We start from the raw sequence: 21,157 nt of genomic DNA, 5'->3' as shown, positions 1-21,157 counted from the left end.
AGTGATGGCGAACCTATGACACGCGTGTCAGAGGTGACACGCAAACTCATTTTTTTGGTTGATTTTTCTTTGTTAAATGGCACTTAAATATATAAAATAAATATAAAAATATAAGTCTTTGTTTTACTATGGTTGCAAATATCAAAAAATTTCTATATGTGACACGGCACCAGAGTTAAGTTAGGGTTTTTCAAAATGCTGACACGCCGAGCTCAAAAGGTTCTCCATCGCTGAGCTAGGTGTTCCCCTGGATGCGCCTCCAGCCGTGGAGTGTCATCACAGTGCAGTCAGGTCTGGGAGGACAGAGGGGAGAGCTAGCACCTGGGAGGCGGTGGACGGGGGACTCAGAATGAGCAGCATCAACTTCAAGACGAGGTCACTGCTCAGACTGGAGTGGCGGGAGCAGCTCAGCCTGATGGCGACTGGGGAGGAGCTGAACGTGATCGAGAGGCTTAGCTTTTTAACCAATTCGTTTGCTAGCTGTGAAGGCTTTTATGATTTTGACTCATCATTCTGGTGGCATTGGATAAAGGAGGAATTTGTTTAAAATGCAAGTGGTAAATCTGATAATATTTTTAGCTCAGATTTCCCCTCCATTATTGAAACTTGAATGAACTGTGTTAAAAGTTGAGCAGTTCCCTGGGTGCTGCTGCCTCACCCCTGCTCCCAGCGAGGCCCCCAGCACCAGGCTCTCGCCCGAGGCCCTCCCAGCTGCCCTCTGCCTGGGGCCCTCGCCTCCGTGTCCTCTCCCACTGTCCCTGCTTTTCCTTCACAGACTCATCCTGTCACCACTCTCTGTGGCGCGACCTGTTTGGAGCACACCAGACGTGGGCCCACAAGGAGCCCGGTCGGTCCTCACCGCTGCCGCGGCACTGGCTGGTCTGTCACTGGATACTCTTGATAGATGTATAGATGCGACCGTGAGGACGTCTGAGTAGGGTTGATAGACGTGAACCTTTGAGGATGAGAAATGTTTTGCATTGTCGTGGCAATAGAAATTATGCAGAAAACAGCGACAGGTAACATAGAGCATCGCTGTTTCCCACGCCCGCCCTTCCCGCATGCTGTGAGGACCAGTGGCAGTGTGTCAGCCTGATACCCAGTGTTAGAGCCCCCATGGTAACCTCTACGCAAATGGTCCTATCAGACCTGGAAGGAGGTCCCCAAGACATCGCTGCGGCCAGTGCGGCTCTGTGACTCCGAGTCACTAATGTTCTTGGACATTGGCTGGGTCTGTTATTCTACCAGATTTTATTATTTGCTTCCTTTTATTGACTTTTTTTAAAAAAGGAAAGAAAAATCAATAACAAAATAGACAGCCCTTGAAAAGATCTTAGGAAAAGGTACTGTATTTTGTGATTGGTTTTATTCTGAATAAATAAATATTTACTAATAGAGAATGGACATTGGAACAGTAAATAAGATGGTAGTTTGCCAGAAAATTTTAAATATAAAATCTTTTGTGTGAACAGGAGTACATCATGTAAATGTGAACAATAACTAATAAAATGAGCAAAGACTAGAATCTCTCCAGTGCCTGAGAGCCCTCTTGTGTGTTTTGCTGGTACAGCCCACCTCCCTGTGGGCACTGCTCTCCTGTATTAGGTGTTGTGATTCCCTTGCTTTTATTTGTAGTTTTAACATCTGTATATGTATCCCTAAAATACATTGTTTAGTTTTGTATGCTTTTGTAACTTTATAAAAGGAGAATCATACGTCGTGTATTGTTCTGAAGATTATTTTCCCACGACTCCAGTTATATTTTAAGTGTGTGTGTGTGTGTGTGTGTGTGTGCGCGGGTGCAGTTTTCCCTCGGGATCTGGGGAGGATTTGTCTCCCGTGGCTACCAAAATCCACAGATGCTCAAAGTCCCTTATGTGAAATGGTGTAGTTTTTGCATATAAACAGTACACATTCTCCTATATGCTTCTAATATTAAACATTGAAATAAATGTGAGCTATACATGCCTTTAAGAAAGATTCCTGAAAACAAGCAAGGTCATACTTTTCCAACCCACTGGTTCCAGTTCCGGGTCATGGTGGCCGGATGCTCCCAGTGGCTCAGGAGTGCAGATGGGTCCCACTCTGGGCAGGACACCCTCCATCTCAGGGCCACTTGGCACGCTCACTCAGGGACCACGGAGACACGCCAGTCACCCTGCATGTTTCTGAAATGTGAGAGGAACTTGAGTCCCCGAAAACCCAGAGCCGTTCTCATGAAATGACGTTGAATGTAACAATGTTATGTTACTTGAGGACCGGTGGTATTTATATATTCATTCTCCTGTTAGTGGGTATTTGGGTTTCTAGTTGTTTTTGCTGTTACAGATAATGCTGCTGTGAGCATTCCTACACGATGTCCACGAGTGACCTGTCGGGTGGACCAGCCCAGATGGCCAGGCCATGCTGCAGTGACAGTCGCCCTCAGCGGCCTACGGCCCACATTTGTGTGTCCCCCGGGCTGTCTCTCTGGCGTGGTCTGCAGGGAGTTCTCCTTGTCGGCACTCCAAGATGGGCCGGTGGCGGCTCCGTCCCTAACGTGTCCATGACCTCCAGGGTGAGGGGGAGGCAACGTGGCGAAGCTCATGCTGCTCTTGGAGCTTCCGCTTGGAAGTGACACCTGTTCTCTTTGTTCGCATTCCATTGGCCAAAGCAAGTCATGTGCTCTGTGCAGCCTCAAAGGTGTGGGCCTGCCATCACATGCTTGCTGAGGAGAGGAGAGCGGGCATGCGAGGAGCCCAGCACCAGCCGACAGATGTGCACCCAGCTTTTCTGGATCATTCCAAGTTGTGTTCCAGGTCATTGTGCCAGGGCACAGGCTGGCAGCAGTGTGTGCAGATGCCCACGTGGCACTTCCTCACAGTACTTAGTAGTCAGGGGTGACTGTTCATTCGGTAGGAATTCAGCTAGTACTCAGAACCACCGAGATGATATTTCCCTTCCTAGTCCGTAGGATGAGAATTTTTATGTGTTTCTTAAGTATTTGTTTTGCGCTTGAGAAATGTTTGTGTCTTTTGCCCATTTTTTCCATGGGAGTTGTGTGTGTGCACACACGTATGTATGTGTTGTGTATTTTTCAATTATATGTATGTTAACATTCCCTTTATGACTTGGCTTTTTATTTTTGAAGAACCAACATTCTTAATTATCATGCAGTCACATGTACCAGTCTTTCTCTTACTAGTTTGTGCTTTTTTGTTATTTGTTTAAGAAAAATCCGTAGAAGGGGGTCTCCAGGGTGTGACGCAGCCAGGGGCCCTCAGACCAGATGGGACAACCCCTAAGACAAGAGAAATTGCTTGCACACCTACGGTTCTGGCGCAGGTGGAAGGAAGATCTGCCCGCCAGGGGGACTTTGTGGATACATTATTGTTACATAGAAAGCTTAATAAGCACAAAATCCCAGGACAGTTAATTCCAGGGAAAAGGAAAAGTTGTGTGGATTAGGACGTTTCATAGTTTTACTCTAAAATTCAACTCTCAGTGTATACATACTTATAATATGAATTCTGACTAGTGATCTAAATGACAGATTCCGGAAGTAGTGTGTAAGCATGTTCCCTGAGGGTGTGAAATACAGGAAGGGCCAGCTGAGAGTTGGAAGTGGTTGCCTGGGGACGCGAGGAGCAGGCGGCGGTGGGCTGCGGGGTTTCTCAGGAGCGCTGTCGCTTCTTTATGTGCACACTTTGATAAAAAGTACACGGAATGGAAACTTTGGGAGAGCGTGGCCCTTTTCCAGTTCCCAGCTCAGTGTGGGGAGGGGCCCGGGGAGGCATGAAGCATCGCTGCGTTCTTGCCTCCCGACAGGTGTCTTTCAGTATCTGTCCTGCAGTCACTATGTTTAGCCTTCAGAATGCCCAGCATGTGTGGGTGTGTCTGCCTTACAAAGGCTGGACAGCTATTTTCAGAAATGCATCTCATTGAGCCAAGTCTTTTATTTGGAATTAAAATATATCTATTCTGGACTTCTTTTCTCTCTAGGGAGGCCATCAGTTTAGAGTTATAAGTTTATGACTTCTTAAAAAATACATTTTTATTGATTTTAGAGAGGAAGGGGGAGGGAAAGATAGAAACATCAGTGATGAGAATCATTGATCAGCTGCCTCCTGCATGCCCCATACTGGGGATCGAGCCCTCAAGCCAGACCTGTGCCCTGACTGGGAGTCAAGCCCTGACCTCCTGGTTCATAGGTTGATGCTTAACCACTGAGCCACGGCAACCAGGCATAAGTTTATGACTTTTGTAATACTCTGACTGTAACCCATGCCTTCTGGGGCCTCAGTTTCTTAACCTGAAAAACAGTAATAACAATAATAATTTAAAAACAGTTTTTGCTTTGAGGGAGTATTTATACTTCAAACTGAACTATTTTCCACATATCTTGGCAAATCCCATTTAGTAATTTGTATTTAAAGAAGAAGAAAAAGCAGGGGAAGGTTTCAGTCAGCAGTGCCGGGCCCTGTGTTCTCATGAACCTCACAGTCTAGGGCAGTGGAGAGGCGAGTGGTAGTAGTGAGTGACATTGAACCAGAGAGCACAGACTTATGAATGGGGTGAGTGCAGGGGATGAGAGGGAGTGATGGGGATGCAGCTGGAGTGTCGGGGGGCATGCTTGAGGACCTGTGCCTCAGCCGAGACCTGCAGGGTGTGGAGAGGGTCATTTGTTAGTCAGCTGGGTGGGAAGCAGAGAAAGGGCAGCGTGTGCAGAAAGCCTGGTAGCCTCGGAGTCTGTTCTGGACGAGGTGGTGTACCGAACCTGTGAGCTGTCTAGCAAGGCCTGCCGGGGAGGGAACCACATGGGACTGAGGAGTGGGGGTGGGGACAGGAGGAAATCAGAATGTATTTTCCCAGAAGCCGGGAGAGAAGTGTATTCAAGCAGGAAGGAGCGAAGAGGGACCAGCTGTGCTGTGTAGAATGGGAAAGGCTTGTGGGATATCTGCAGCCTCAGCCAGAGCAGCTCCGTGCAGGCCCGTGTGGTGTGGGTCCGTGTGGTGCGGGTCCGTGTGGTGCAGGCCCGTGTGGTGTGGGTCTGTGTGGTGCGGGTCCGTGTGGTGCAGGCCCGTGTGGTGCGGGTCCGTGTGGTGCAGGCCCGTGTGGTGCGGGTCCGTGGGGTGCAGGCCCGTGTGGGGTGCAGGCCCGTGTGGTGCGGGTCCGTGTGGTGCAGGCCCGTGTGGGGTGCAGGCCCGTGTGGTGCGGGTCCGTGTGGTGCAGGCTCGTGTGGTGCGGGTCCGTGTGGGGTGCAGGCCCATGTGGGGTGCAGGCCCGTGTGGTGCGGGTCCGTGTGGGGTGCAGGCCGGTGTGGTGCAGGCCCGTGTGGGGTGCAGGCCCGTGTGGTGCGGGTCCGTGTGGGGTGCAGGCCGGTGTGGTGCAGGCCCGTGTGGTGCAGGCCCGTGTGGTGCGGGTCCGTGTGGGGTGCAGGCCCATGTGGGGTGCAGGCCCATGTGGTGCAGGTCCGTGTGGTGCAGGCCGGTGTGGTGCAGGCCCGTGTGGGGCAGGCCCGTGTGGTGCGGGTCCGTCTGGTGCAGGTCCGTGTGGGGTGCAGGCCCGTGTGGGGCAGGCCTGTGGGGTGCCGGCCCCTGGGGTGTGGAGTGGGCAGTGTGTGGGGATGGGACGGGATGGGTGGTAGAAAGTAGGGATGGCGTGTGAGGGCAGTTCTGTGAAGGTGGGATTTAGTGGTTTTGTTTTTGTTGTTACAAATTATTACTTGTCAGCAAGAAGAGTATGTTGAAGCCGTGGTGTGCATGGGCTGTGGAGTCGGGGGAGAGCTGCCAGGCGGTGAGCGGGCAGTGGGCGGGATGTGGATGGGCCAGGGAGCAGTGGGGCTCCAGGTGAGGCCTCAGGAACGTTTCCCAGGAATCTGCTTTGGAAGTGAGGTTAACTACTCAGGACTGACAAAAACTGCCTCCAAGAGCCTGTGGCTGACCACCCAGAGATGAGCTGATTTAGGTGGAACCCCAGGACGTGGGCTTAGCTGGACGGTGAACGTGTCACGGGCAGAAGCACCCTGTGAGGAGACCATGGCAGTTTAACACTGGCCCTGTACACGGTGCCACCTGGTGCCACACAGAGGTGCCTGTGTGGGGGACGCCCCTTGTACCATCTGATTATAAATAATGTTATCAGGATTAAAAAATAAAATTTATTTCTAGAAGGAAAATATAAGGTTAAATCTTATTGCAGTAAGTTATACAGGTTGACCAGGAAGTTCGACTATCCTGAATTATTGAGACATTTAACAGGGTCTAAAATAAATGTGTGGCCCTGGCCAGTTTGGCTTAGTGGATAGAACATCAGCCTGCGGTCCCAGGTCGATTCCGGTCAAGGGCACGGACCTTGGTTGCAGGCACCTCCCCGGTCCGGGCCTTGGTCAGGGCTTGTGTGGGAGGCAACTAATTGATGTGTTTCGCTCACATCAGTGTTTCTGTCTCTCCCCCTCCCTTCCACTATCTCTAAAAATTAATGGAAAAATAACCTTGCGTGAGGATTAACAACAACAAAAAAATTTAACTTAAAAAAATCCTTCAGTATGGATTAAAAACAAAACAAAACAAACAGTGTGTGGCCCAGAGATTGGGGTTTACCGGTGGGAGGTTTTACTAAAGACACACAGCAGCATTTCTAATGGGTTGGCCTGATCGTGGGAGTCGGAAGGATTCTGGGGTCTCCCCTGAGAAGCCATGTCTGCGGGACAGAGCGCCTCTGAGCGGACACTCCACGCTCCCATGGTGGAGAGTCGGTGGTTCATCTGTTCAGTGTGGAGAGCTCAAGTAGGTTCTGATTCCCGTTAGTTGCTGTTATAATGAAAAAATAACCTGTGACATGGAAGTGGGGCATTAAAGATTGACCTCAGAACAGAGCTCACGATCTCCCATCCGCCAGTGCTCAGTCCAGAAGGGTTTGGCTGCGGAGACTAGATTGTAGTCAAGTCCGTGTCCCTGTCCCAAACCACGCGCACACTGCGCCGTGTGCTTTTGGTTTAACTTAGAGCTTCCCTTAGATCGTTTTTAAAAAAATATATTTATTTATTTATTTATTTAAATTTATTTATTGGTTAAGGTATTACAAATGTGTCCTCATCCCCCCATTAACCCTCAATCTCCCCCCCCACACACACACTCATGCTCTCATCCCCCTGTTGTCTGTGTCCATTGGTTTGCTTATATGCATGCATACAAGTCCTTTGGTTGATCTCTTCCCCTTACCCCCACCCTCCCCTACTTTCCCTCTGGGGATTGATAGTCTGATAGCTGTTTCTCTGTCTTTGGATCTGTCCCTGTTCATCAGTCTATGTTATTCTCTATATTCCACTAATGAGTGAGATCATGTGGTATTTATCTTTCTCTGACTGGCTTATTTCACTTAGCATAATGCTCTCCAGTTCCATCCATGCTGTTGCAAATGGCAAGAATTCCTTCTTTTTTACTGCAGCATAGTATTCCATTGTGTAGATGTACCACAGTTTTTTAATCCACTCATCTGCTGATGGGCACTTAGGCTGTTTCCAAATCTTAGCTATGGTGAATTGTGCTGCTATGAACATAGGGGTGCATATATCCTTTCTGATTGGCATTTCTAGCTTCTTGGGATATATTCCTAGAAGTGGGATCACTGGGTCAAATGGGAGTTCCATTTTTAGTTTTTTTGAGGAAACTCCATACTGTTCTCCACAGTGGCTGCACCAGTCTGCATTCCCACCAGCAGTGCACGAGTGTTCCCTGTTGTCCACATCCTCTCCAACACTTGTTGTTTGTTGATTTGTTGATGATAGCCATTCTGACAGGTGTGAGATGATACCAAATTGTCGTTTTGATTTGCATCTCTCGGATGATTAGTGACTTTGAGCATGTTTTATATGTCTCTTGGACTTCTTTATGTCCTCTTTTGAAAGGTGTCTATTTAGGTCCTTTGCCCATTTTCTAATTGGATTGTTTATCTTCCTTTTGTTAAATTGTATGAGTTCCCTGTAAATGTTGGAGATTAAACCCTTATCGGTGATAACATTGGCAAATATGTTCTCCCATGCAGTGGGCTTTCTTGTTGTTTTGTTGATGGTTTCTTTTGCTGTGTAGAGGCTTTTTATTTTGATGTAGTCCCATTTGTTTATTTTCTCCCTAGTCTCCATTGCCCTAGAAGCTGTATCGGTAAAGATATTGCTACAACAAATGTCTGATATTTTGCTGCCTATGGTTTCTTCTAAGATTTTTATGGTTTCCTCTCTTACATTTAAGTCCTTTATCCATTTTGAGTTTATTTTTGTGTATGGTGTAAGTTGGTGATTTAGTTTCATTCTTTTGCATGTACCTGTCCAATTTTCCCAACACCATTTATTGAAGAGACTGTCTTGACTCCATTGTATGCTCTTGCCTCCTTTGTTAAATATTAATTGAGCATAATGGCTTGGTGGACTTCCGGGTTCCCTGTTCTATTCCATTGGTCTGTCTGTTCTTGTGTCAGTACCAGGCAGTTTTGAGAACAGTGGCTTTGTAATACAGCTTGATATCTTGTATTGTGATCCCTCCAACTTTGTTCGTCTTTCTCAAGATTGCTGCAGCTATTCGTGGTCTTTTTTAATTTCAGATGAAATTTTGGAGAGTTTGTTTTAGGTCTGTGAAATATTCTGTTGGTATCTTTTTTTTTTTTTTCTGTTGATATCTTAAGGGGGAGTACATTGAATCTATAGATTGCTTTGGGTAGTATGGACATTTTAATGATGTTGATTCTACCAATCCATGAACACGGTATATTCTTCCATTGGTTTATATTTTCTTCTATCTTTTTTCAACGGCCTGTAGTTTTCCAAGTATAGATCATTTACCTCCTTAATTAAGTTTATTCCTAGGTATCTTAATTTTTTTTATTGTAATGGTAAATGGGATTGTTTTTTTAGTTTCTCTTTCTGTGAGTTCATTATTGGTATATAAAAAAGCCATAGATTTCAGGGTGTTAATTTTGTATCCTGCTACATTGCCAAATTCATTTATTAAGTGTAGTTTTTTGATGGAGTCATTATGGTTTTCTATGTACAATATCATGTCATATGTGAATAATGACAGTTTTACTTCTTCTTTTCCAATTTGGATGCCTTTTCTTCTTCTTGTGTGATCGCTATGGCTAGCACTTCCAGTACTATGTTAAACAGGAGTGGTGAAAGTGGACATCCCTGTCTTGTTCCTGTTCTTAGGGGAAATGGTTTTAGTTTTTGCCCATTGAGTATGATGTTGGCTGTAGGTTTGTCATATATGGCCTTTATAATGTTGAGGTGTGCTCCCTCTATTCCTACTTTGCTGAGAGTTTTTATCAAAAATGGGTGTTGGATTTTGTCAAATGCTTTTTACGTGTCTATTGATATGATTGTGTGATTTTTGTTTTTCAATGTTTATGTGATGTATCACGTTTATTCATATGCAGATATTGTACCAGCCTTGCATCCCTGGAATAAGTCCCACTTAATCATGGTGTATGATCTTTTTAATATATTGCTGGATGCAATTTGCTAATATTTTTTGAGGATTTTAGCATCTGCGTTCATCAGGGATATTGACCTGTAATTCTCTTTCTTTGTAGTGTCTTTATCTGGTTTTGGAATTAAGATAATGCTGGCCTTCCAAAAGAGTTTGGAAGTGTTCCTTCCTCTTGGATTTTCTGAAAAAGTTTGAGGAGTATAGGTGTTAGTTCTTCTTTGAATGTTTGGAAAAATCTCCCCTGTGAAGCCACCCGGACCTTTTTTTTGGTGGGAGTTTTTTGATTATTGCTTCTATTTCATCAGTTGTTATTGGACTATTCAGGTTTTCTGATTCCTCCTGATCCAGTTTTTGGGAGATTTTATTTTTCTCGGAATTTGTCAATTTCATCCACATTGTCCAGCTTGTTGGCATAGAGTTGTTCATAGTATTTTCTTACAATCCTTCCTGTGGTTACTTCTCCACTTTTGTTTCTGATTTCATTTTTTTGGGGTCTTCTCTCTTTGTTTCTTGATGAGTCTGGCTAATGGTTTATCCTTTCAAAGCTCTTGGTTTCATTGATTTTTTTGTATTTTATTTTATTTTTTTTTAGTCTCCATTTTATTTATTTCTGCTCTAATCTTTATTATTTCCTTCCTTCTACTTACTCTGGGCTTTTCTTGTTGTTCTCTTTCTATTTCTTTAAGTGGTAGGGTTAAATAGTTTATTGCTGATTTTTCTTGTTTTTTGAGGTATGCCTGTAGTGCTATGAACGTCCCTCTCAGGACTGCTTTTGCTGTGTCCCAGTGATTTTGGGTTGTTTTGTGTTCAGTTTCATTTGTTTCCAGGAAGTTTTTTTTATTTCTTTCTTGATCCTGTTGGTAACCCATTCATTGTTTAATAACATGCTATTTGGCCTCCATGTGTTTGAATGTTTTGGGGTGTTTTTACTGTAGTTGATTTCTAATTTCATTCCACTGTGATCTGAGAAGATGTTTGATATGATTTCAATCTTCTTGAACTTGTAGAGACTTTTTTTGTGTCCTAACATATGGTCTATCTTTATGAATGACCCATGTGCATCTGAGAAGAATGTATATTCTGCAGCTTTGGGGTGAAATGTTCTCTAAATGTCAATTAAATCTTCCTGATCCAGTGTCTTTTAGAGTCACTGTTTCCTTGTTAAGTTTTTGTCTGGAAGATCTGTCCAGTGACGTCAGTAGGGTGTTAAAGTCCCCTACTATGACTGTATTGTTGTCGATCTTTCCGTTAAAGTCCTCTAGAAGTTTTCTTATATATTTAGGTGCACCTATATTGGGTGCATATATGTTTACCAGGGTTATATTCTCTTGTTGGATCGATCCCTTTAGTATTATGTAGTGACCTTTGTTGTCTCTTGTGATGGCCTTCATTTTGAAGTCTATTTTTTCGGATATGAGTATTGCTACTCCAGCTTTTTTTTCTTTTCCTTTTGCGTGGAAATTTTTTCCCCCATCCCTTCACTCTCATCCTGTGTGTGTCTTTTGTTTTGAGGTAGGTCTCTTGTAGACAGCATATAGTTGGGTCATGTTTTCGTATCCATTCAGCTACCTTATGCTTTTTGATTGTAGCATTTAATCCATTTACATTTAGGATTATTATTGAGAGGTACTTATTTATAGCCATTTTAATTCTGTATGGCTAGGTTTCTCTCTCTGTTTCTTCTTCTCGTTATAGCAGTCCCTTTCGCATTTCTTGTAATGCTGGCTTGGTGGTGATGAATGCCTTCAGCCTTTTTTTTTTTGTCTGGGAAGCTCTTTATTTGACCATCTATTTTGAATGATATACTTGCTGGTTATAATAATCTTGATCTCATATCCTTGCTTTCCATTACCTTGAGGAGTACTTCATGCCATTCCCTTCTGGCCTGTAGAGTTTCTGATGAGAAATCAGGTGTCAGCCTTATGGGAACTCCTTTGTACTAGGTGTACTGGTTAATAATGCAAATTTTGTAATCAAAGAAAACATGATAATTTCAAGAGAAACATCAGAAGTGTTTTTATTCAAAGTAATGTCCATCGCTAGCTACACATTCCCCCCATCTTTCAGGTAATTTGTGGATACCGTCCCAATAGAACTTTTCTTGTTTTGAGGCAAACCATTCAGAGACCCAATTTTCCACTTCTTCATACATTTTGAAGTGCTGCTCAGAAAGTGCGTGTGCCATCGATTGGAACAAGTGGTTATCTGAAGGAGCAAAGTCTGGTGAATACAGCGGGTGGGTTAATACTTCCCAGGCAAGATCTTTTACTAGGTATACCGGTTAATAATGCGTATTTTGGATAATAGATGGAGTCACACATATGTTGATATATATGCGATTTGATATGTATGCTATTTTGTTGTATTGACAACAAGCTTCAAAACCATATGTCAAATTTTCTGAAGCTGTTAGCATCATAGATATTTTTAAACTTAAAAATGTTGAATTTCGTGCTAAAAATAGAGCATTTGTAGGAAGTTTTAATTCATTACTTTATTTTGAAGACAGGTGCTGCTGAATACTTTGGGAAGCTTATGGTGAATGTGCTCCATCTCAAGATACTTGTAAACGCTGGTTTAAATGCTTTAAAAGTGATGATTTCAATGTGAAAGACAAAGAACGTCCAGGTCAACCGAAAAAGTTTGAAGACCTACAATTACAAGCGTTATTGGATGAAGATGCGTGTCAAACTCAGAAACAACTTGCAGAAAGATGAAACATTGCTCAGTAAACAATTTCCGATTGTTTACAAGCAATGGGAAAGACTTTAAAGGAAGGAAAATGGGTGCCACATCAACTGAACGAAAGACAAATGGAAAACCGAAAAGTCATCAGTAAAATGTTGCTTCAAGGGCACGAAAGAAAGTCTTTTTTGCATCGAAATGTGACTGGCAATGAAAAGTGGATTTATTTTGAGAATCCCAAATGTACAAAATCATGGGTTGATCCAGGTCAACCATCAACATCAACTGCAAGGCCAACTTGCTTCGGAAAGAGGACAATGCTCTGAGTTTGGTGGGATCAGGAAGGTGTGGTGGATTATGAGCTTCTAAAACCAGGTGAAACCGTTAATACTGATCGCTGCCAACAACAAATAATCAGTTTGAACCAGACTTTAATCGTGAAATGACCAGAATGTGCCAGAAGACACGGCAAAGTAATTTTGCTTCATAATGCACCGTCACACACTTCAAAACCAGTTAAAGACGCGTTAAAAGGTCTTGCCTGGGAAGTATTAATCCACCCGCTGTATTCACCAGACCTTGCTCCTTCAGATGACCACTTGTTCCAATCGATGGCACACGTACTTTCTGAGCAGCACTTCAAAATGTATGAAGAAGTGGAAAATTGGGTCTCTGAATGGTTTGCCTCAAAACAAGAAAAGTTCTATTGGGACGGTATCCACAAATTACCTGAAAGATGGGGGGAATGTGTAGCTAGCAATGGACATTACTTTGAATAAAAACACTTCTGATGTTTCTCTTGAAATTATCATGTTTTCTTTGATTACAAGATCTGCATTATTAACCGATACACCGAGTAATATGTCTTTAACTTGTTTTGAAGTGTGTGATGGTGCGTTATCATGAAGCAAAATTACTTTGCTGTGTCTTCTGGCCCATCCTGGTCATTTTACGATCAAAGCATGGTTCAAATTGACCTGGACGTTCTTTGTCTTTCACATAGAAATAATCACTTTTAAAGCATTTAAACCAGCGTTCACAAGTATCTTGAGCTGGAGCATGTTCACCATAAGCTTCCCGAAGTATATGATAACTTTCAGCAGCACTTTTCTTCAAAATAAAGTAATGAATTAAAACTTCCCGCAAATACTCTTTTTTTTGGGCATGAAATTCGACATTTTTAGTTGTGAAAATATCTATGATGTTAACACCTTCAGAAAATTTGACATATGAAGTTTTGAAGCTTGTTGTCAGTACAACAAAACAGCATACATATCACATTGCATATATATCAACATCTGTGGAACTCTATCTATTGAAAAAAATCTGCATTATTAACCGGTAACAATTTGCCTTTCTCTTGCTGCCTTTAAGATTCTCTCTTTGTCTTTAAATTTTGTCATTTTAATTATGATGTGTGGGTGTGGGTCTGTTTGGGTTCTCCTTGTTTGGGTTTCTCTGTGCCTCCTGAACTTGTGTGACTTTTTCCTTTACCAGGTTTGGGAAGTTTTTTGCCATTATTCAAACACCTTCTCTATTCCTTTCTCCCTTTCTGCCTCTTCTGGTACACCTGCTATTCTAATATTGTTACGTTTCACATCATCCCACAGCTCCCTTAGGCTGTCCTCCTGTTTTTTAATTGTTTTTTTCATTTTGGTTCTCTGATTGAGTGATATTTTCAACTCTGTCTTCTAATTCACTGACTTGATCCTCAGCTTCCCCTAATCTGCTGTGTATTCCTTCCAATTTGTTCTTTATTTGTGTTATGTCATTCTTTATCTCAGACTTTTCTTTTTGTATAGTTATTATATTTTTTTCATACTGTTGAGCATGTTTAACATATCATTACTCTGAACTCTGTTTCAAACAAATTTCTTATCTCTGCCTCATTTATCTCTTCTTCTGAAGAATTCTTTAGTTCTTTCGTTTGGGGGTTGTTTCTTTGTTTCCTCATTTTGGTTGTCAGTTTGGGTGTATGACTATGTTTTAGGTAGATCCTGTACGCCTCTCATTCTCTAGTGCAGGACAGTGTTAAAGGCTGTTTCTGACTAATTAGATCAGGCAAAGACTCAAAGCCTCCAGAGACTTCCTCTGTCTACAGACTAATAGGATTTTGAATCTCCTAAGTGGCCTCAAGGCAAGGTGTTTCCAATAGAGTAAGTCAACTGTCTTCCCCCCAGGCAAGGCAGATGTCTGTGTGGGAAAGATGTGCTCCGCTGCCTGAGGAAATGACTCAGGCCCAGAAATGGGGTGTCTGCCTTCTGAGCTCTATCCCCTGAGTCCCCAGTCCTGGATTCTGATTTCACAGCTCCAGTCCACTCTGCCCTCCCTCTGCCAGAGCACAAGGTGGGTGGCTCCACAGGGAATTTTTGTGCATTGGCCCTTTAAGAGGGTGCCTGAACTTTCAGCTACCACTCCCTGGCAGACAGCACCCCGCTGCTTTCCACAGGTAGATGTTATGTGGGCACCCTCCTCAGATGTGGTCCTCTCTGCTGAGGAGCCCAGCTTGGGTATTAGATCCCAGAGTTCTCAGTGGCACCCCCCCCCCCCCCCCCAACACACACACACACACACCCAGCTGAGATATCTCTCTGGGACTTCAGTTGCTGTCTGTGGGTGCCTGGCCAGCCCTTTCACGCCTCTGCCCTTCCTACCAGTCTCTATGCGTCTCCACCTTCGGTCCTTGGGTATCAGGGTTCTCTCAGGTGAGTTTTCTGTTGATTATTCAGGAATCCTTTCCGTATTTCAGTTGTAATTCCAGCTTGTTCTTGGGAGCATGTCTGTGCAGCATCCTCCTACTCTGCTGCCCTGTATAAATCTTGCTTCTTTGCTTTGCTTTTCTGTAAACTTCACTCCAGTTTCTAACTGGAACCTTGCTCACCCTCCACCATCTTTTCTCTTAATTGTTCATGTCTGTATCTGTGTAGCAGTGTCAGAGTGGCCAGCCCACACCTGGGAGAGTACAGGACTCATGTATATTTGTTTGGTCTTTTTCCTACAGACTCCACTCATCTCCAAAGTTAAATAGTCAACACTCTCCCCTACACCTTCACTCCTGGGTTTCATGCATTTGTAGTGCACTTAGATTTTGGGGGCCATATTCTGCATTCAATTGGGTATCCCTTGACCTGCTAAATGATATTTTAAAAATTTGCAAACATTAAAGTTCATGCTGAAAACTTTTGTGGGATTTGATAAATGCGTGGCATTGTATACCACAATGACAGTGTCATACCGGATCGTTTCACCACCCAGATGTCCCCAGGTTTGACTAATCACCGCTTCTTCCCGGCAGCCACTGACCTTCCTGCCCTTGCTGTACCTTCCCTCTTCCTTTTGCCAGAATAATTGGAGTCACACAGAGTGCAGCCTTCCTCAGGAGGGCTTCTTTCACTTCGCAGTTGCAGTTAAGATTCCTCAATGTTTTTTCACAACTTGAGAGCTCACTTCTTTTTATCACGGAATACTACTCCATTCACCTATTGAAGGACAACTTGCTTCCAGTTTGGGGCAATTACAAATTAAAACTTCTGTAAACAGCCCTGGCCGGTGTGGCTCGGTGGATAGAGCATCGGCCTGTGGACTGAGAGGTCCCGGGTTCGATTCCAGTCAAAGGCATGTACCTGGGTTGCAGGCACATCCCCAGTAGGAGGTGTGCAGGAGGCAGCTGACCGATGTTTCTCTCTCATCGATGTTTCTAACTCTATATAGCCTCTCCCTTCCTTTGTGTAAAAAATCAATAAAATATATTAAAAAACACACACAAAACTTCCGTAAACATTTGTGTGCAGGTTTTATGTGGACAGAAGTTTTCATATCATTGGGGCGAATACCCAGGTGGTATGAAAAGACTGTTTAGCTTAGCAAGAAGTTGACAAACTGTATATTACGCTAATGTATATTATGCCTGTGCCATTTGCAATCCCGTCAGCAATGAGTGAGTTCCTGATGCTCACATCCTCTAAGCAGCGGTTCTCAACCTGTGGGTCTCGACCCCTTTGGCAGTCGAATGACCCTTTCACAGGGGTCACCTAAGACCATCCTGCATATCAGATATTTACATTACGATTCATAACAGTAACAACATTACAGTTATGAAGTAGCAACGAAAATAATTTTATGGTTGGGTCACAACATGAGGAACTGTATTTAAAGGGCCAGAAGGTTGAGAACCACTGCTCTATAGCCATTGACATTGTCAGTTTTGGATTTGTTTTTTGGCCACTCTAATGGGTATCTACTAGTATCTTGTTTCAGTGTGCAATTCCCTAGTGAAAAATGATGTCCAGCAGCTTTTCATACGCTTTTTTGTTATCTCTTTGTCTTCTGTCTAAAGTTTATGTTCAGATGTTTTGCCTAAAATTTTAAATCCTCACTTAAGGATATGTTTCTTGAATTGAGAGAGAGAAGGGAGAGAGAGAGAAACATCCCAGGGAGCCTCCTGTCCATGCCCCGACTGAGGATGGAACCCACAACGTAGGCATTGCTCTGACCAAAAATTGAACCTACAACCTTTTGGTGTATGGATGACGCTCCAGCCAACTGAGCCACCCTTTCTGGGCTCTTTTGCTTATTTTTAATTGGATTGTTTGTTTTCTTATTATTGAATTTCAATATTTTTTTTGTACATTTTGATACTAGTCCTTTATCAGATATGTGTTTGCAAATGGTTTTGCTCAGGTGGTGGCTGGTCTTGATTCTCTTAAGTGTCTTTTGCAGAACAATAGTTTTTGGTGTTGTCTCTAAAAAGTCATCACCAAACCCAAGGTCATCTAGATTTTCTCCTATATTTTCTTCCATGAGTTTTCTGGTTTTGTATTAGGTCTGTGATCCATTATGAACTAATATTTTTGGTGGAAGGTTTAGGTATGTGTCTTAATTTTGCCTGTTGGTTTGTTTTGCTTATGGATGTCCAGTTGTTCTAAAACCATTTGTTGAAGACTTATCCTTCTCCATTGAATTATCTTTGCTCCTTTGTCAAAGATCAGTTGATTGGATCTGTGTGGGTCTGTGTCTGACTCCTGTTCTGTTCCATTGACCTGTCAATGCTACACTGTCTTGATTGCTGTAGCTTTCTAGTAAATCTTGAAATTGTGTCATGTGAGTTTTTCAACTTTGTTCTTCTTCAGTATTGTGTTGGATCTTCTAGGTAATTACCTTTTTATATAAACCTTAGAATTAATTGTTAACATCTATAAAATAGCTGCTGGGATTTTTATTGGGATCACATTGAATCTATAGATCAATCAAGATGGGATGAATTGACATGTTAACATTATTGAATCTCCCATAAATATGGAATATCTATTTAGATCTTTGATTTTTAAAAATCAGAGTTTTGTAATTTTCTGCATGTAGATACTACTCATCTTTTGTTAGATTTCTACCTAATAAAAATGCCATTTGCATCCAGCTGGCGTGGCTCAGTGGTTGAGCATTAACCTGTGAACCATGAGGTCAGGGCACATGCCTGGGTTGCAGGCTCAGGAGCAACCGATCGATGATTCTTTCTCATCATTGATGTTTCTGTCTCTCTCTCCCTCTCCCTTCCTCTCTGAAATGAATTTAAAAAATAATACCATTTGCTGTTGTCAGTGGTATTTCCACTTTTGTTTCAAATTCCAGTTGCTCATTGCTGAAATATAGGAAAGCAGCTGTCATATTAATGTTGTGTACTACAGTCTTGTTATACTTGCTTATTAGTTCCATAAGTTTTTTGTTGTTGTTGGTTCTTTGGGATTTTCCAAAAAAAAGACAAGCATGTCATCTGTGAACAAAGACAGTTTTATTTCCTCCTTCCCTATCTGTACACCTTTTGTTTCCTCCTCTTGTCTTATTTCACACGGTGTCGAAAATGCCACAAAGGCATTTAGCTTTTCATCAGTAAATATGATCTTTGTAGATATTCTTTGTCAAGTTAAAGAAGTTCTTGATTTTGTGGAGAGTTTTTAAAAAAATATGCAGAGATGTTGGATTTTGTCAAATGCTTTTTCTGCATGAATTGATGTGGTTATATGATTTTTCTTCTTTATCCTGTTGAAGTGGTGTATTACATTGATTGATTTTCAGATATTGAACCAGCCTTGCATACCTGGAGTAAGTTCCATTGCTCCTGGTGTATAATTCATTTTGTATGTTGTTGGATTCACATTGCTAATATTTTGTTGAGGATTTTTACATGGTAGATATTGGTTTGTAGTTTTCCTTTATATGGTTTTGGTACTGGGATAATGCTGGTCTTATTGAATGAAGTAGGAAATGTTCCCTCTGCTTTTTTTTTTTTTTTTTTTCAAAAAAAAGATTGTGGAGATTATATTCATGAGTCCTTAACATTGAGTAGAATTCACCAGTGAAACCATCTAGACCTGGTGTTTTCTTTTTTGGCAGGTTATTCATTGACTCCATTTCTTTAATATAGACTTATTCAAATGATTTATTTCTCCTTGTGTGAATTTTGGCAATTCCATGTCATGTAAGTTATCAAATTTGTTGGCATGAAGTTGTTCATAGTATTTCCTTATTTTCCTGAGACCGCACAGTGGACAGAGCTGGGGACTCTGCATGTGCACATGTACACACACATGTGTTTCCTAGTACATGTTTATGACAGACACGTTCATGGACACGTTGTCCACATTTCTTTTTGTGCAAATCTACTATATGAAAGTGAGCGAGCCTCCCGCTGTGCCCAGTATGTCCCGCTGCTGCCCAACACCCCAGTCTTCTTCCCACGTTCGCTTCTCCCTGCTCTCCCGCTGAGAACCCCACTCGTTGCATATCTGGCCCGTCCTGCTGCGGCTGCGCAGCTCCCGCCCAGCAGGTGCCGTCCTGGCGCTGTCCCACCTCCCGCTGCCCACACGCCCCTGCCTGCAGCACCCTCCATCTGTCCATTCCGTGGCTTTAGGGAAAGAGAGAAGAAGGGGTGCATGGGTTTTTATAACAGTTATTCCTTAGGCTGCTCAGTTTCTGCCTCCTTCCTGGTTCACTCCTGAATTACAGATTATTAAGGGCTTTTGAAAGCTGTGTGCGGGGTCAGGGGCTTCGACTTTTATTTATATATTTATTTATTTATTTATTTATTTCTCACCCGAGGACATCTTTTTAAATTGATTTTAGAGGGAGCAAAGGGGAGAGTGAGAAAGAAGGGAGGAAGCATCGACATGAGAAACTTCGATCGGTTGCCTTGGGCAATCGCCCCGATCCATCAGGGCTTGAACCTGCCTCCCGGGCATGTGCAGTGAGCAGGAGTGGAGCCTGCCACCTTTCAGGCAGGGACGCTGCTGCACCTGAGCAAGCGGCTTCTCAATGCAGAGTCTGATCAGGGGGGGCTGCGTGGCGGTCAGTCCCCGCTCAGAGGGCGCCCTTTTCTTCCTTCGCAGGTCGCCTGGTGGGAGCCCTGGACGCGGTGCTGGACTCCAGCGCACGGGTGGCTCCGTTCCGGATCCTGCTTCAGGTGCCCGGGTCCCAGGTCTACTCTTCGATCGCGTGCGGTGAGTGACCGGGTGGGTCCGATGTTGACGGGGCTGTGGCCGCGGGTGAGTTTTGTTCCGTGCGGAGCCTTCAGATCCTAAGGCCTGAGCCGGGGAGGAGCTGCAGGTGGTGCGGCTGGAAGGCAGCCCCGGAGCCCACCTCTTCTCTGAACTCTGTTCTGGTTCTTTAAGCATCAAACGCACATGGAGGCGGTAAGCTGGACAGCTGGCTGGACCCGCTCAGCTCTCCCGTGCCTTGCTGCTCCGGGCTGCTGTGCTGGCGACTGGGAATTGAGCCATTTGCTTCTTAATCTGTGTCTAACATAAACCTGCTCTGGGCGCCTGCACCTGCTGTGGTGGAACATCCCGGGCTGTGTCTGAGGGGGCGCGGCCTGCCCCTGCTCCACCGTGCACTGAGTTGCTGGCTGCAGGCTGGTCTCACTTCCCATCCTGCCCCCGAGGGCCCGCCCGTGCCCGCCTCCCATGCCAGCGCCTGGGGCGGGGCATCATCATGTCTGAGAGGCCCCTTCTTCTAAAAACCAAAACCAAGAGGCCTCTTTTTAATTACACAGGCAATACATGTTCACCGTCCAGAATTAAAGCAGGTAGGAGAGGAGGAAAACCAAATCCTTTCCGGCCCTTTCTCCGTTGCGAGTCCTGTCCGCATTCTGCACGCGCGCAGTCTGGCTCTGCTCTTTCTCTGCTGGAGACCGTGGGCTTCAGCAGCACTCGCAGTCCTCAGCCGCCTTGGATACTTTCACTCAGAATAAATACAGAAAAGAGCAAGGAGAAGACCGTCATCCGTGTCTACCATCCAGCACGGACCCTGTTAACGCCTCGGGGTGTCATTTTTTCCAGTCTACTTTGTTTTGTTTTTTACTTTTATTTTTTATGTGTTTTTATTAATTTCAGAGGAGCAAGGGAGAGTGAGAGAGGGATGGAAACATCAACGATGAGAATCATTGATCAGCTGCCTCCTGCACGTCCCCCACTGGGGATGTGCCCCATCTGGGAATCAAACTGTGACTTCCTGGTGATGGGTCAACCACTGAGCCACACTGGCCAGGCCATTTTGTTTTTAAATTAGGATAAGCCCATCTGTATTTGCATAAAATGATAAAAATGGTGCATGTTTAATGTAAAGATGTCGATTAACAGTGAAAGGTACAGAGAAGACAGGATCGCTGCCCCCCCCCCCCCCCCCGGCGCCTGGCACGCTGGTCCCGCGCTGTGGGGAGAGGCCTCTGAAGCCAGCTTGCCCGGAGCTGTTCCTCATAAAAGCCTCACGTGTGCACTTGATTTCAATAAGAGAAGAGAAACTGCAAAGAAATGTTAACTCCCAATAAATGTTCCTTTAACACAGGAGCTTATTTTCTAAAAGGTTCACTTAAGGTTCGGGAAGAGATTTTCGAAAGCTTTACAAGGTTAGACTTGTGGCTTTTTGAAACAGGGTTTCCATTTTGACTTGAGGCCCATTCTGAGGCTTTCTTCTCCTTCCTTTCTCATTGTGAAAGTTTCCTTCTTAATTTCACACTGTGAGTC

At 44.0% G+C, this 21,157-nt stretch overlaps 1 protein-coding gene across 5 annotated transcripts in view; it reads left to right on the top strand.

Annotated features, from left to right (window-relative positions):
* TBC1D8 (TBC1 domain family member 8) overlaps nt 1-21,157 on the top strand; it is a 113,434-nt gene that overhangs the window by 2,884 nt on the left and 89,393 nt on the right. For 4 of the 5 annotated variants that reach the window (XM_070429760.1, XM_070429762.1, XM_070429764.1 and 1 more), the window contains exon 2: nt 19,526-19,636. The exons of the other annotated variant lie outside the window; for it this stretch is intronic. In XM_070429760.1, the coding sequence (XP_070285861.1) occupies nt 19,526-19,636 (111 nt within the window). The remainder of the gene's footprint in view (nt 1-19,525; nt 19,637-21,157) is intronic. 5 annotated transcript variants of the gene reach the window in all.

This window comes from Myotis yumanensis, unplaced genomic scaffold, assembly GCF_028538775.1.
Source record: "Myotis yumanensis isolate MYYU_CA2020_CCGP unplaced genomic scaffold, mMyoYum1.0.hap1 SCAF_11, whole genome shotgun sequence".
Lineage (NCBI taxonomy): Eukaryota > Metazoa > Chordata > Mammalia > Chiroptera > Vespertilionidae > Myotis > Myotis yumanensis.
The sequence above is the reverse complement of the archived record's forward strand: the minus strand, read 5'-3'. Positions and strand labels throughout refer to the sequence as shown.